We start from the raw sequence: 16,230 nt of genomic DNA, 5'->3' as shown, positions 1-16,230 counted from the left end.
TTTAGGTGAGTTACATCTGAGTTACACCTCTAATGGAGTTGGGGAGTGGTGGAAGTGGCCCAGACTGTGAGAGATGATGAGTTCAGGTTTGCATGTATTTAATTTGGGTTGTCATTGGACAACCAGGTTATGATTTTCAGCAGGCAGTTGCAAATGTGATACTGAGACTTGAGAGATTTCAAGTCTTGATGTGTCATCTGCAAAGAAGTGCTAGTTAAAACCATGAGATTACTTAGAAAAAAGTAGTGTGTGGTGCTTTAAAAAATTTTTTTTAACACCGAGAAGAAAACTTTGGAGAAGACCTTAATTTAGGGAGTGAGTGGGAAAAAAACCTGCCAATGAAGCAGACAGAAAAGATTTACTTGGGTAAGAAGGGAGTGAGTTCACTACCTTGGGGAGGGCAGAGAGCTTTATGAATGGGATTATCCAAAGTTTGGGTCCTGTAGAGAAGTTCTTTAAACAAAGCCTTCCAACTGATAGCTCAGAGGCAGCTCCATCAAGATAACACAATTTGCCAAGTCAAGAAAAAGTTTATGCTTTTTTTGGCTTGGCTGTTTTGGAGAGCCATTTCTCTAAGTATACATAGAGCTCCCTTAGATTAAATTAATGGAATTTAAGAAAACAGGAGTTTTCTTTTGGGAGAACTGCATAGGAATGTTGATCACAGACAGATGACCGAAGCCTATTATTGCCCTCATAGGTCTTATTATGTTGCTACTTTATGAGCACCAAGTGAGGCTGTCATATCTAATAATTATAGTTAATCCACTTCACTGTTACAAGAGTTCTTAGAGTATATTTTAAGTATATACAAAATATTTTTTTTTTCCATATTGGTTCTTCACTTTAACAGGACCATTTACTTTTTTTAAACTTGGAATTTGGCTATAGTTGCTCTATTTTGAAGCAATAATGTTATCTCAAATGAGTTTGTTTTAGAAAATGTTACCTTACAGCACATTAAAGGAGTTTGAACAGATGTTATTCATCAAAACCACAGTGATTAATTATATTTTCCTATTTAAATAATTTTTTAAAATTCTGTACTGTGTCAGCAGTTTATAATTAAAAGTCACTTAGGGAAGGGATGGCTGGGTGGCTTAGTCCGTTAAGCATCTGACTCTTTATTTCAGCTTAGGTCATGATCTTATGGTTTGCAAAATCGAGCCCCGCATCAGGCTCTGAGCTGACACTGCAGACAGAGTGGGGCCTGCTTGGGATTCTCAGATTCTGTCTCTCCCCCTCTCTCTGCCCTGCCCTGCCCCTCTCAAATAAATAAATAAATATTAAAAAATATAGTTGGGGCACCTGGGTGGCTCAGTTTGTTAAGTGTCCAACTCTTGGTTTCGGCTCAGGTTATGATCTCATGACTCATGAGTTCAAGCCCCACAGCACAGATCCTGCTTGGGATTCTGTCTCCCTCTCTCTCTGCACTTTCCCCACTTATGCATTCTCTCTGTCTCTCTGTATCAAAAATAAATAAACCTTAAAAAAATTAAAATAGTCAATTAGGGAGAAGTTTAAAATCATTATTTAAGATTGCTTCCTTTTTTTTATTTCTATGACTGTAAACATTGTAATATAATACAGTTTTACTGAATTTCTAGATGAGTTGAGTGAATCTGATCAATATATTTTTATAACATTCTTCACATTTAGGTTCTAAAGACCAGACTGATTCTTGGTAAAACTGGACAGTATTCAGGGATTATTGATTGTGGCAAAAAGCTTCTGAAACAAGAAGGGGTTAGAACCTTTTTCAAAGGTTATATTCCTAACTTCCTAGGCATTCTACCTTATGCAGGCATAGATTTGGCTGTTTATGAGGTGAGTTTATTTTCACTAATATGACACTATGTTAGATTTGAAAATTTGTTATAATAATAGTCTTCATTCTAAAAATCAGATTATAATTGACTTTACATGAAATAGCTTCTGATAGAAGTTTGGTTGAATGATTTTATTGGACTTGCTTTCCAGTTAGTGATTTTAGATGTTAGTTGTCTTGTATTCTAATGATAACTTTTGTTTGACATTTCTTTGTTAATTAGGTTTTAGTGATTATAATTATAGACCTAAATGCCAATAAAATAGTGGTTCTCAACTCTAGATAGATATCAGAATCACCTGTATGTAGATCTTTAAAAAATAAGATTCTTGGGCTACATCTAAGATACTCTGATTTATCTGGGGGTATCCTAGGTTTAGGTATTTAGATATTCTATTTATTCTAGAGGGAGTCCTAGGGTTTAGGTTTTTTACTCTCTAGAAAAATCTGATGCATGGTTAAAATTGAGAAAGCTGAGATGTTACTGCCCAGTTGTGAAAATGAGAATTTAAGGAAGGAGTAATTGGGGACTCTGAGGGGTGGTGGTGAGGAGACGGGGAGAGACAGCATGGAGACAGGGCAAATATCCTAATGGTATAGTGCTTGTTGATTAGGCAGGATTCCAGGTTATTCCCCCTCTAACCAGTCATTTCATTTTTATGACCATACATGTGTTTTAGGTAGACTTGTCTTAACAATATATACCATCTGGTCAGAAGAACCAGCTGAGAGTATGTGACTAGTAGAACTGCAATTCACTATCAGTGCAGGAAGGACAGCCCTCTAGCCACAGGCCCAGTGGTATGTTTGGCAAATCATACCACCATCATACAAAAGAGAGCCAGTTTTGTTTAGCGCTTAAAAATGTACATATCTTTTATAGAAGTTTAAAGTATTGAATATGATAGCATGTATTTCTTTTCTTCTTTGTTTTCTAGTGTCTGTGATCTTATTAAATAACTTTTTTGCTCCTGTTTATGTTGGTCTCCGTCCATTCTTTTATTTTTACAGTTCAGTGTCCTTTGCTTTCTTACCAGATTGGCATTGCATATTTCTCTTTTTAGTTGCATGACTAATAAATACTCTGAGTAAAGACATTTTGAAATATACTTTTTTCAAAAGCATTAAATTATACATTTCATAATAGTTGCCTGAGTGTAATGGTAAAGCTGTATAATAAATTAACAGTTTTAAAAGTATTTAGTGATATTTAAAACTCACTATTTTAAAATAATTTCTTCTAGCCACTTTTATTCAAGGAAAAGCAAATTGGAAAGGTGAATCTTAAAAGTTCAGAAAATGTGGTTTTGTTAACCTAGAGTGGATTATGCAGTCTTCTCCACATTATTCTGTTAATCCCTCTGAGAATCTTCAGAATTTTGCTTGGGTCTTTGAGTGTCATTACAGACCAAAGCAATTAGACAAAACAAAACAAACAGAAACAAAACAAACAAAAACACACGGAGAGAGACACAGAACATAGGAAAACTCAAACTGAGGTTGTGTGAATACATTTATTTGAAACATCTGTGTTTCCTGTCCCTGATGGGAAAGTAGGGATAGCCTCCTCTATACAAGGAGTAGGAACAATCTTTTGTAAAGACTTTGGAAAGAACAGTTACTAAAACCAAGTGATTAAGGTTGACTCTCGTTTATCAGTGTTGTGACTTGATAACTTAGTTTCTCTGAATTACTTCTTCATTTATACAATTTATAAAATGGAGATGACAGTATTGACTTGTCAAGTTTCTGAAGGGTTTAAGTGAAAATCTCAAATCAAGAACTAAGACTGGATTATAGAAAAAGATGAAGGACACTTTTCTTATTAATTTTAATGTGTCGTGACGGGACCTGCTGAAGGTTTCTCAACTGGGGAAGTACTTGGAAAGTTTAAGGAAATTACCATACTGATGTAGATAAAACTTGGAGAGCACTTGAATTGGTATTAGGAGTCCTGGATTTTAGTTACACTTCCTATTTGTGAAGCCTTAGGCAAGTTGCCTCTATGAATCTTTCTTCTCATCTTCAGAAATGGGAATGATGATATCTATCTCACAGGCTCATTGTGAGGATTAAATGATGTAATGTATGTGAAAATGCACAAGAGCTAGCAAGCACTTAATAAATGTACTTGAATCTTAATGAATGTGAATATCTAGTTGGAGATTTAGATAAACAGTAAGAAGGTTGAATTATTATTTGCCCAAAGCCAAAGAGGAATACTCTAGAATAAAATCCAGAAATATATATTTCAGATATTTCCATTCTGCCTCAGCTTGGACCAGTTAAAATATGTATAGTGCTTGTTTCAACAAAGGGGGAAAAAAAAGAGAGAGAGAAATCAAGGAACAAACTAAACTATAGAGAACAAACTGATGGTTACAAGAAGGGAATTAGGTATGGGGATGAGTTAAATAGGTGAAGAGGACTAAGACTACACTTATCTTGGGGTGCCTGGGTGGCTCAGTTGGTTGAGTGGCTGACTCTTGATGTCATCCAAGGTCATGATCCCAGGGTTGTGGGATCAAGTCCTGCATCAGGTTATGCCCTGAGCGTGGAGCCTGCTTAAGTTCTCTCCCAGTCTCTCTCTCTCTCTCTCTCTCTCTCTCCCCCCCAGTGCCCTCTCCCTGGCTCATGCTCTCATTCGCTCAAAAAAAGAGAGAGAGAGAGAGAGTACATTTACCTTGATGAGCTCTGAGTAAGGTATAGAATTGTTGAATCACCATATTGTACACCTGAAACTAAGTAGCATTGTATGTTAACTATACTGGAATAAAAAAATTTTAATTTAAGAAATATGTACCTGATTCCTCAAAAAAATAAAACAAAAGCAAAAAAAGAAGCTACTTAAGGGGGTTCTGAGTGGCTCAGTTGGTTAAGCGTCCAACTCTTGATTTTGGCTCAGGTCATGATCTCATGTTTTGTGAATTTGAGCTGCAAGGGGCTCTGTGCTGATAGTTTGTAGCCTGCTTGGAATTCTCTCTCTCACCCTCTTTTTTCAGCCCCTCCCACGCATGCTCTCTCTCTCTCTCTCTCTCAAAATAAATAAATGAACATAAATATTGTAGAAGAGAAGCTACCCAGTATTTTTATTGAAATTGAGAGAGCAGCAAACTTTTTTCTACTTAGACTTGCATAATGGTTAAAGGATATTTACCACTCTCTTCTCTGTCAGCTTTTGAAGAATTATTGGCTAGAACATTATGCAGCAAATTCTGTAGACCCAGGGATGATAATTTTACTGGGATGTAGTGCACTGTCTCACACTTGTGGTCAGATAGCCAGCTTCCCTCTGAACCTAATCAGAACTCGCATGCAAGCTCAAGGTGAGTTTTTTTTCAATGAAGTAATAAGTTAAAAAGTGATTTAAGATAACTTGAATGAGGTACTAACAAAAACTAAGTTAAAAACAGTTTAAAATAACTAGGTTGTTTTAAATAAGTGGAAATTAATGATTTACATAAAAAGAAAAACTGTAGAATTGATAAATCAAAAGCAGCTTCTTTGATTTTTAAGGCACATATCTTGAATTTATTCTTTTATTATAGAGACTTTTGTCAATTTTATTTCTTCTCCACAGTTTGGTTTGGGACTTCCCACATTTCTTTCAGTTACTGATGATCGCTTTAAGGAGTTTATAATTAAAAATTTTTTTTTTTTTAATGTTTTTATTTATTTCTAGGAGAGAGAGAGACAGCGTGAGCAGGGGAGGGTCAGAGAGAGAGGGAGTCACAGACTGAAACAGGCTCCAGGCTCTGAGCTGGCAGTCAGCACAGAGCCCGACGCGGGGCCCGAACCCACGAACCGCGAGATCATGACCTAAGCGAAAGTCGGACGCTTAACCGACTAAGCCACCCAGGCGCCCCAAGGAGTTTATAATTAGAAAGTACCATGCCGAACAATAGAAAAGAGTTTTTCTTCAAATTAAGTCAACAGTTACTCAGTGCAAACATGCACTCCTCCCCTAGTTCTGCTGTCATTGTTCTATTCTGCATCAGGACCTTAATGTGTTTGTGGAAAATGAATTTATGTTGCAATCCCCTTACCAAGGAGAGATTAAGAGGAAGGGAGGTTTTCAGGGTTTTCCCCTTTCAAATGAAATGTTAGCAATTTAGATTTTAAGAAGATACCGTTATCACTTTACAAGGAGAAAAAGAAACCTTACCTAATTCTTTTATTTTTTTCCTCAGTAAATTATCTAAGGAGTCATGGGGCAAGTGATATTCTTTTACATTTGTTTTCTCCTCTTTTTGGTAAGATTTTTGGATTTAATTTAGATGGCAATCCAGGTTGGGAATCTGTCTATCCATCCCATCACCCACCCATTGCCCTATCAAACTATTTGTGTCATACTCAATTCCAGATGGTTCTTTGAGGTCCCTTTTATAGGACTTTCAAGTGCTGTCCCAAAGAACTTTCTGCAGTGATAGAAATATTTTATCTCTGTGTTGTCCAGTATAGTAGCCACTAGTCAGACACTTGAAATGTTGTTAATGCAGCGAAGAAACTGAATTTTTAGTTTTACTTAATTTTTTTCCCAGTTATTTACATTTATTTATTTTATTTATTTATTTTTTTTACAAATAGTTTATTGTCAAGTTGGTTTCCATATAACACCCAGTGCTCATCCCCACAAGTGCCCCTCTCCGTGCCCATCCCCCCTCCCCTCCCCACATCCATCAGTCCTCAGTTTTTGTCAGCATTCAAGAGTCTCTCATGGTTTGCCTCTCCCCCTTTCCCCCACTATTTCCCCCCTTCTTCTCCCTCATGGTCCTCCATTAAGTTCCTTCTAATCCTCCTATACGTGCAAACATATGATATTTGTCCTTCTCTGCCTGACTTATTTCGCTCAGCATAACACCCTCAAGGTCCATCCATGTTGCTACACATGGCCAGATTTTATTCTTTCTCATTGCCATGTAGTATTCCATCGTATAGTTAAACCACATCTTCTTGATCCATTCGTCCGTGGATGGACACTTAGGCTCTTTCCATGTTTTGGCTATTGTTGAGGGTGCTGCTATGAACATTAGTTTTACTTAATTTTAATTAATTTAAATTTAAATAGACACATGTGTCTGGTGGCTACTGTACTGGATAGCACAAGACTATTCTATAGGTAGGGAGAGAGGTATAGTCTAAAGTGATTTTAGCTTCTGTAAATTCTCATTAATCATTGGACTATCTTAATGTTTAAAGATTAAATATTGAATCACACTAATTTTTTTTCATTTTATAGTACTGGAGGAAAAAGGGACGACTTCTATGATTCACCTCATTCAAGAGATATATAACAATGAAGGAAAAAGGGGATTTTTCAGGGGTCTCACCCCAAACATCATAAAGGTGCTTCCTGCAGTAATCATCAGCTGTGCAGCTTATGAAAAAACAAGACAACATATGGGATTAACGTAAAAGTGAAATATCAAATTGTTGTCATTACCCAAATCACTTAATTGTAAGATAATACCTGGGTCGTAAAGAGAAATCTGTCTTTTTCTAAAATGAAAGACATGCCAAATAATTGTTAAAACATTTTTTCTTTATCTATTACAAAATTACTTTAATGTAAAGTTCCTTAGTAATTTTAAATCCGCAATATCTACAGAAATCTATTTATGTTTTTCACTACTCTCCCTTGAATCCTAACTTTAAACTTATTTTTGTTGAGTTTGGATATACATACCAGGGTAGCATTATAAAACATTTGGTCCATTGTAGCAGTTTGTGTTAACTTTTTTCTATTTAAACAATTGTTTGAAAAGCTGAGCTTGAAAATATTTAATATACTATAAGAAAAATCACTGCATTTAGAATTGATGTTACAGCAAATGATCATGGTTTATTTCTCTTTTTTAAGCCAAAATGGAACATTGGTTTTCTAATTCCTTCATAGTTCCTTCTATCAGATGGTAGATGGAATAATGATAACACGACAATATACTTTTGACTTCTCCAGCTATTTTATTTGTAAATATAAACAGTCTTGGTTCATTTTTATTCTTGATATTTTTAGCTGTTATAAGGAGGTCAGTATTGAGAACAGGTTGGCATTGGACAAACTTTCTTTTTACCTTCTGGTTGAAAATCATTTGAGAGGAAGAATTTTAAAGATTAAGTCCATTATTTCATACTTGTTGAAGCAATTCTTATTTTAGCTTGTGAGTTGATTGAGTCAACCTTGGGAAATCCTAAATACTTCTCCCTACTTTTATGGAACAAGGAATCCTGTTCCCTGCTGGAATTGAATGAGAGTGAGGCAAGGTGACAGCAAGGGGCTGGTTGGCCACAGCAAGCTTCACTTGAAGAACTACCTCTCTAGACTGACTGAAGTCCAGGCTTGGAGACCTGGCCTTGCTGATCCCAAAATCTGACTTTATTAATTTCCTCAAGGTGATCAGTTTCTTGGTGATTAATTAAAATTACTCATGAGATTGAGAGGTATCACAATGCAAAAGTATTAGTGTATGGTGGACTTAATACTTTCCATTGACCAGAATACTTTCATCCCTTTTTCAGGGCACAGTCTGCTGGTATCAGGGTACCTGGGAAACCAAATAAGTCATAAGAAGATTGATGTGGAATAAAAAAAAAGAGAGGAATGTTTTACTCAGACCTATCCCAGTTAAGGTGGGAAGAGGTAGAAGCTTGTGTACAAGGAAGAGTGGTTGAGGAGTGAGAAAGAGGAGAGGATTGTGAAAATTTAGCTAAACTAAAGCCACAGATCACCAGAGGGGAGGAAGGCAAATCTCATGTGAAGTCCAGGAGTGGGTGTGTAAGCAACAAGTAATGGTGACAATTGTATGACTAGACTTTTACAAAACATTCCAAATCGATAAGATAGCTTGAGTAATAACCTGGAAATGATGGTGGGGTGGGCGGAGAGGGTTTGTGGAGCATTCGGGAAATCACAAGTAGCCTGGTCATTTGGAAATGTGTGGTGTATAGGAAGATACAGTGAAATATAAGGCTACTGCTGTAGGTTGATGACAGGTCATGGAGAGCTTTGAATTATATGTGATGCTGACATGCTCTGGTGTAAGAAGGTAACTTTGATAACAGAAGAAACCATTGAAAGAAGAGATAATAAAGCCAGTGAAACCAATTAGGAAATTATTTCCATAGCCATAATTAATAAATGCTGGCTTCTGAGTAATGGCTTTTCTTCAGAGTAGGTAGGTCCAATTATTGTATCAGAAGTCAAAATGCAATTTATTTTATCAAGTTCCTGCTATGTGCCAGGAGTTATTTCAGGTAACTTTTAAAGGTTGTCTTGTTTAATTCTAACAGGAAGTTGAGATTATTATTTAAAAAAATTTTTTTTCAACTTATGTAAATAGAAAAAACCAGTTCATCCCTTTCGCCCACCCCCTAGACCCTGCCTCTTGGAACCAGTAATCTATTTTCTGTATCTATAAGCTTGTGTGTGTGTGTTTAGATTCCACATATAAGAGAGATCATACAGTATTTGTCTTTGTCTTGCTTATTTCACTTAGCATAATGCCCTCAAGGACCATCCGTATTGTCGTAGCCAGATTTCATTCTCTTTTACAGCTGAATAATATCCCATTGTATATATACACCACAATTTCTTTATCCATTCATGCACTGATTATTGTTGTTTCCATACACTTAGGTTTTTTCCGTATCTTGGATATTGTAAATAAGGCTACAGTAAACATGGGGAGTATATATCTTTTTGATTTAGTGTTTTTGTTTTCTTTGGATAAATACCCAGAAGTGGAATTGCTAGATTATATGGGGTAGTTCTACTTTTAATTTTTTGAGGAACTTTTCATAGAGGTTACACCAACTTACAGTCCCACTAACAGTGCATATAGTTCCCTTTTCTTTAAACCTCAAGAAAACTTGCTATTTCTTATCTTTTTGATGTTAGCCATTCTGACAGGTGTGAAGTGGTATCTCATTGTGGTTTTGATTTACATTTTCCTGACGATTAATGATGTTGAGTGTCTTTCACATACTTAGTGGACATCTACATGTCTTCTTTGGAAAAATGTCTATTCAGATCTTCTGCCCCTTTTTTAATTGGACTTTAAAAAAATTTTTTTGCTGTTGAGTTGTATGGTTTCTTTATATATTTTGGATATTAACCCAGTATCAGGTATATGGTTTACAATTATTTTTCCATATTAAATAAGTCACCTTTTCTTTTTTTAATGATTTCCTTTGCTGTGAAGAAACTTAAAATTTTTTTTAAGTTTTTATTTAAATTCCAATTAGTTAATATACAGTGTAATACTAGTTTCAGATGTACAATTTATTTTATTTATTTATTTCCTTTTTTCAAAATTTTATTTAAATTCTAGTTAGTTAACATACAGTGCAGTATTGGTTTCAGGAGTAAAATTCATTGATTCATCACTTACATACAACATCCAGTGCTCATCATAACAACTGCTTTCCTTTGTTCCCATCACCCATCTAGCTCATCTCCAACACACTTTCCTCCATCAACCCTCAGTTTGTTCTCTAACTTTAAGAGTCTTTCATGGTTTGTTTCCCTGTCTCTTTTCCCCTCCCTCCCATATCAGATGTACAATTTAGTGTTTCAGCACTTACAGGCAACGCCTGGTGTTCATCACAATCCATAATCCCCATCACCTATTTCACCTATCCTCCCACCCACCTCCCTTCTGGTAACCATCAGTTTTTTGTCTATAGTTAAGAATCTGTTTCTTGCGGGGTGCCTGGGTGGCTCAGTCAGTTGAGTGTCCGACTTTGGCTCAGGTCATGATCTCACGGCTTGTGGGTTCAAGCCCCGCGTCAGGCTCTGTGCTGACAGCTCAGAGCCTGGAGCCTGCTTCAGATTCTGTGTATCTCTCTCTCTCTCTCTCTCTTACCCTCCCCTGCTCATGCTGTCTCTCTCTTTCTCTCAGAAATAAATAAAACATTAAAATTTTTTTTTAAAAAACAATCTGTTTCTTGGTTTGTCTCTCCTCTCTCTCTCCTTCCCCTTTACTCAGTTCTTTTATTTCTTAAATTTCACATATGAGTGAAATCATATGGTAGTTGTCTTTCTCTGACTTACTTCACTTACCATTATACTCTCCATCTCCATCCATGTTGTTGCAAATGACAGGATTTTATCATTCTTTACAGCTGCATTATATATATACACCCACATCTTTATCCATTCATCCATCAATGGACATTTGGGCTGTTTCCATACTTTGGCTATTGTAGATAATGCTGCTATAAACATCAGGGTGTATATATCACTTTGAATTAGTATTTTTGTAGTTTTTGGGTAAATACCTGATAGTGCAACTGCTGGATTGTAGGGTAGTCCTATTTTTAAGTTTTTGAGGAACCTCTATGCTGTTTTCCACAATGGTTATACCTGTTTGCATTTCCACCAACAGTGCAAGAAGGTTTCCCCCTCTCCTTATCCTCGTCAACACCTTGTATTGTTTCTTTCACTGTTGATTTTAGTGATTCTGACAGGTGCGAAGTGATATCTCATTGTAGTTTTGCTTTGCATTTTCCTGATGATGAGTAATGTTGAGCATTTTTTCACGTGTCTGTGTAGAAACTTTGGTTTGATATAATCTTATTTGTTTTTGCTTTTGTTGCTTTTGCTTTTGCTGTCAGATTTAAAAAAATAACCACCAAGACCTCTTTCAAGGAGCTTACTCCTTCTGTTTTATAGTTTCTGGTCTTATATTCAAGGCTTCAATCCAGGTTGATTTAATTTTTGTGTATGGTATAAGGTAGTGGTCCAGTTTTACTCTTTTGAATATAGCTGTCCAGTTTTTCTAGCACAATTTATTGAAGAGTGTGTCCTTTCCTTGTTGTATTTTGTTGGCTCCTATGTTGTATGTTAATTGACCATATATGCATGGATTTATTTCTGGGCTCTCTAATCTATTCTTGCTATGTGTCTGTTTTTATGCTGACTGAGCCACCCAGGCGCCCCGGGAGTTGGAGTCAATCTTGAAGAAACACCAGAGATCCTGTCTGAATGCCACAGAAGAAAATAACTGGACAGTATTATAAGATCTATGGTGTCAGAAGTTCAGTTTAACACTGAAGCACCCTCTACATGGTTTTTCAGATATCATTAGAGCTTAAAGATCACCCCCCGCCCCCGTGGGTTACCTTGCAGAACTGTGATACAAACTAGTGAAATTCATAGTCTCTGGAGGGTTAGTAGCATGTTACGCCATATAACTAAGATTTTTGGATTGGTTAGAGTGGGTTATAGGAAACACTTAGTAAGATGAATTAAAAATAAAAAAGGACCACAGCAGAAGTGATGATCTGGAGACACTTGGGATTAAGTGCCTATTGAATTTTTGACCCCAAGAAATCTCTGGACTTTACTCAGAAAGGTAAAGGACTCTCCAGCAATTGCAGAGGCCTTTTAGAAATTTAGTTGCAGTCCACTGGAGCAAAACATTAAGCCCTCAGATCTCCAGGGTCCTCTTGCAGAGCACTCATTTCTCTAGCTGCATGCAAAGCCTGTGTTCCTGAAGCCACACAGAACTTCTGGATATTCTCACTGCCCAGACTGCGCATTAAAAAAAACCAGTTTATTAATCTATTCACTTTGGAGAGAGCAGTTGAGAAAATCCCAGCATGTTGATCATAACATGCTGACAGGTAGTTATAATCCTTGCAAAAAACAAAAAGCATCTGTGGGTTCTCAGGGTTCATAGTATTTCTGGAAACAGACTATTTTTATTCCTCTCATTTCTAGGTTAGGGTATAATTTTCTCAATGATCCGTTTTCAGATATTAGTTAATTTGTTGCAGGTGTGTAGAAAAAATCTTGAATAAAGCATTTTAATTATATAGGGAACTAATTAATCCACTAATCAATGCACACTTCTTTACCTCCATTTTTCATCAAGGAATGGGTGTCCTTAAGGATGATCATAGTGGACTGATAGAACTGGAGTAGTGAACTTTCCTTGAAGCTGTTTGTAGTGTGTCCATCTCTGCCTTGTTCTAGTCCCACCTTACATGTTATCAAGTGATCATAGACCTTGTATAAGTGGTCTCACCGTGCCCCACGCAAAAGGAGTCCAGACTAGCAGAGAAACTCAAAATATTCTCCCCGATAACACCAGTGTCCCACCAGGGCTCACGTTCAGTTTATAGTTCAGCACGTATGTGCCAAGTACTATGGTAAGCCAGGTGTCTAAAGGGCAACAGAAGTCTTAGCATTTACACAGTAGTTCTCTAAACTGACAGCTGTCCACCATGTACCACCATGGGAGTGGTGCAACATGAGGGAGCAGTCTGCCTATGTAGCTCCCCTCGGCTCTGGCACCTAGGAAGAGACCAGTCCTGTGCTTCAGCTAACTGCCTGGGGCCTACTGTGCTTGTAAAAAATCTGATAGCCTTTCTTCCTCCTCTTAAACTTCTGATTTTATCTCAGAGATATAGCTATACATTGAATCTGGCTCTGCATCTGCAAATATAGCCCTGTGAAGTTTACAGTTTTATGCACAAGTCACAGTTTTAGCCCTTCACCCAGTCTAGACCCAAGGTCTCATATCCTTTTCCTTTGTGGCCATTGCCTGCTATTATGAAGCTCAAATGAGATGATGGGTATGAAAGTATTGTGAAAGCCACAAGCTTTGTATAAGAATATTATAATGTTTAGGGTAAATAGTGTGTTTGTGGTAAGGTAGAGAGTAAGAGTACTTTGATTCAGAAAGACCTACAGTTCTGTCTTTAGCATTCATTGTCTTCGAAATTTGCAGATAGTTAATCTTGGAGTCTCAGTTTCCGTATTTTTTAAGTGGGGACAACTGTACTGGAGTTGGAGCACTCTGAAGGTCCCAGCCTCAGTAGGACTACTCTGCTGGCAGAGTATTCAAGCCTGACCTTTGTGTCTTTCAGCTACTGTAAGGTTCTTTCCAGCTGAGGTCTAAGTCATGGGCTTAGGGGCCCTGTTTCTCTGTTGCTTCCTCTCATGTACCAAGATAACAGTTAGTTTGGACAGAGGCCCTAAAATGTCCCAAAGACTGAAAGAAATCAATTGTTAGTCTGAGCTCACTTATCACAAATAACTAAGTTTTGACTCTAAATAGAGTAAACCTGATTTTTTAATTTTTGCTTCTTTGTAAACTATGAGGTAATTGCAATTTATTGCAGCCCCACTAGGTATTTTTTAAATATACTTTGTCTTATTTAATTCTCTTAAGATTTCTATAAAATACAGGTCACCACTGTTTTACAGATGAGACAGACTCAGAGAGGTAAGTAGTTTATCCAAGGTTATTGACCCAATAATTCAAATTTCTACAATAGTATAATGACCTTCCATAGGTCCAAGGGCCTATCTCAGCCTCTTAGAACAACACTGTATGAGGCAGAATGAGGCTATGCAGCTTATCGTTTGTTCCAAGACAAATTTTTGTTTATAACATTTCCAGTCTGGAAATCTATAAATTTTGAAGAAAGTCTAGGAGTTTGAAATTAAAATCTTGCCAAGTTGACAGGGTTTGGGTAAACCACTTGGACTTCACATCAAAACCCCCAAAGAGCTTAAAAGTAAATCTAGGACTCAGGACTAAGGGCTAAAATAAACCTTCCCTAACAAAACCTAAACAATAGCCCCATGGACAGGATCAAGGTTATCTGCCAATAATTTTAAATCCTTATCAGAACAAAATTCAACATTTTTTAGCAGACATAGCAAAGATCCAGAATTGCATCAACGTATTATCAGTAATGATCAGTACACCAAAAAACAAAACAAAAAACGTATAGGTAAAGAAGCAGGAAAGGATCCCTCATAAGAGGAAAACCTCCGTATAGAAAGCAGACTCACAGACAACTAAGTGTTGGAATTAGCAGAGGACAGGTACTATAATTAAGTTAAAGGACTTAAGGATGGGTCAAAGATGGGGAATTTTGGCAGAGAAATGAAAACCGTGAAAGAACTGAATGGAAATTATAGCACTGAAAAACATCTGGAAGAAAAATGAACCGGATGTAGTTAACAGCAAATTCAAGATGACTGAAGAAAGAGCTAATGACAGGTCAGTAAGCATGATCTACCTTGAAGAAGAGGAAAAAAAAAAATTCCAGTGGAACCCAGAACTCTAAGTAAGACAAAATATATCCAAATGAATATTTAGATGATTTTCTTTGTCATTGAGATTTTAAAATAAGAGCTAAATTAAATGAACAGTGGCAGCTGGTGGGGGCCAGGTTTCTCACTGCTGGCTTGGGGGAGGTTACAGATAAACAATGCTCCCTGTGGTGAGGATGGTGCTGGAGACATCAGTAAGAACTCATGTTCATCTTAATATAGATGTAGACGGTTACATATAGGGGATTTTTTGTAGTTAGATGTATTTATACATGTTAGTATACACACATATATTTCTTTGGTCTGTCAGCTGAGAGAATAATACCTAAAAGAAACAATACTCAAGTGGCAGCCAGCACATCTAATGCCCAGATCTTGATTTGTAATACCATTCTCCAATAAAGGAGTCCTTGCAGAAATAACTGATTCTAGGACTGAGGAAGTAAATATATATATGATGAGCCTGAAGCATCTTGTAGTGCCAGAAAGTAAGGAAGTAATCATGAAACCAAACCACACAAAAAACCAGAAACCACACACATGCACACATCGATGGGGATATGTAAAAGGGACATAGGAGTTAGCTGAAAGAGCTCCCAATCAGAAAAGGTGGAATGATTAAAAAATTTTTTTTTATAGTTTGTTTATTTTTTGAGACAGAGAGAGACAGAGTATGAGCGGGGGAGGGGCAGAGAGAGAGGCAGACACAGAATCTGAAACAGGCTTCAGGCTCTGAGCTGCCAGCACAGAACCTGATGTGGGGCTCGAACCCACGAACTGTGAGATCATGACCTGAGGCTGAAGTCGGATGCTTAATCGACTGAGCCACCCAGGCATCCCAAAGGTGGAGTGATTTGAACAATGAAATTAATGAAGTACTGTTGAATTATAACCCAACATATGAAATAAATATCCGTAAGTCTATACTGATATAAATAAATGATTGAATAAATCAATGGGGGACAATAGACAGATATCCTGTGCAGAATTCTAAATAATAATGTAGATACTTCTCCTTCAACTCCCCACTCACTAACGTGTGGTGTATGCATAGTAACTTCCAAAGAGTACAATATGGAAAGAGGAAAAAAGAGTAAGTTTATTGGAAAAATCTAACAAACATGCCTCAGCCAGGTAAAGTCAATATGAACCAATTTGACAATACTTAGAAAAAGAAGAAAAAGCCATACCTGAGCAATTTTATTTCTAGAAATTTATCCTAAGGAAATCATCATAGATATTAAAAAAGATTTATCTACTGTAGTGTTTATATTTTCTGTTGTTTATAATAGCAAAGAATTGTAATGAATATGTATTAATGAAATATTAG

At 36.8% G+C, this 16,230-nt stretch overlaps 1 protein-coding gene across 2 annotated transcripts in view; it reads left to right on the top strand.

Annotated features, from left to right (window-relative positions):
- The window catches only part of LOC120247172 (calcium-binding mitochondrial carrier protein SCaMC-1-like), a 48,891-nt gene extending 41,526 nt beyond the window's left edge, over positions 1-7,365 (top strand). For both annotated transcript variants that reach the window (XM_039254970.1, XM_039254972.1), the window contains exons 8-10: positions 1,660-1,827; positions 5,004-5,154; positions 7,068-7,365. In XM_039254970.1, the coding sequence (XP_039110901.1) occupies positions 1,660-1,827; positions 5,004-5,154; positions 7,068-7,243 (495 nt within the window). In that variant the 3' untranslated portion in view covers positions 7,244-7,365. The remainder of the gene's footprint in view (positions 1-1,659; positions 1,828-5,003; positions 5,155-7,067) is intronic.
- Positions 7,366-16,230: the final 8,865 nt, after the last annotated feature.

Source organism: Hyaena hyaena, unplaced genomic scaffold, assembly GCF_003009895.1.
Source record: "Hyaena hyaena isolate Hyena2069 unplaced genomic scaffold, ASM300989v1 scaffold_504, whole genome shotgun sequence".
Taxonomy (NCBI): Eukaryota; Metazoa; Chordata; class Mammalia; order Carnivora; family Hyaenidae; genus Hyaena; species Hyaena hyaena.
The sequence above is the reverse complement of the archived record's forward strand: the minus strand, read 5'-3'. Positions and strand labels throughout refer to the sequence as shown.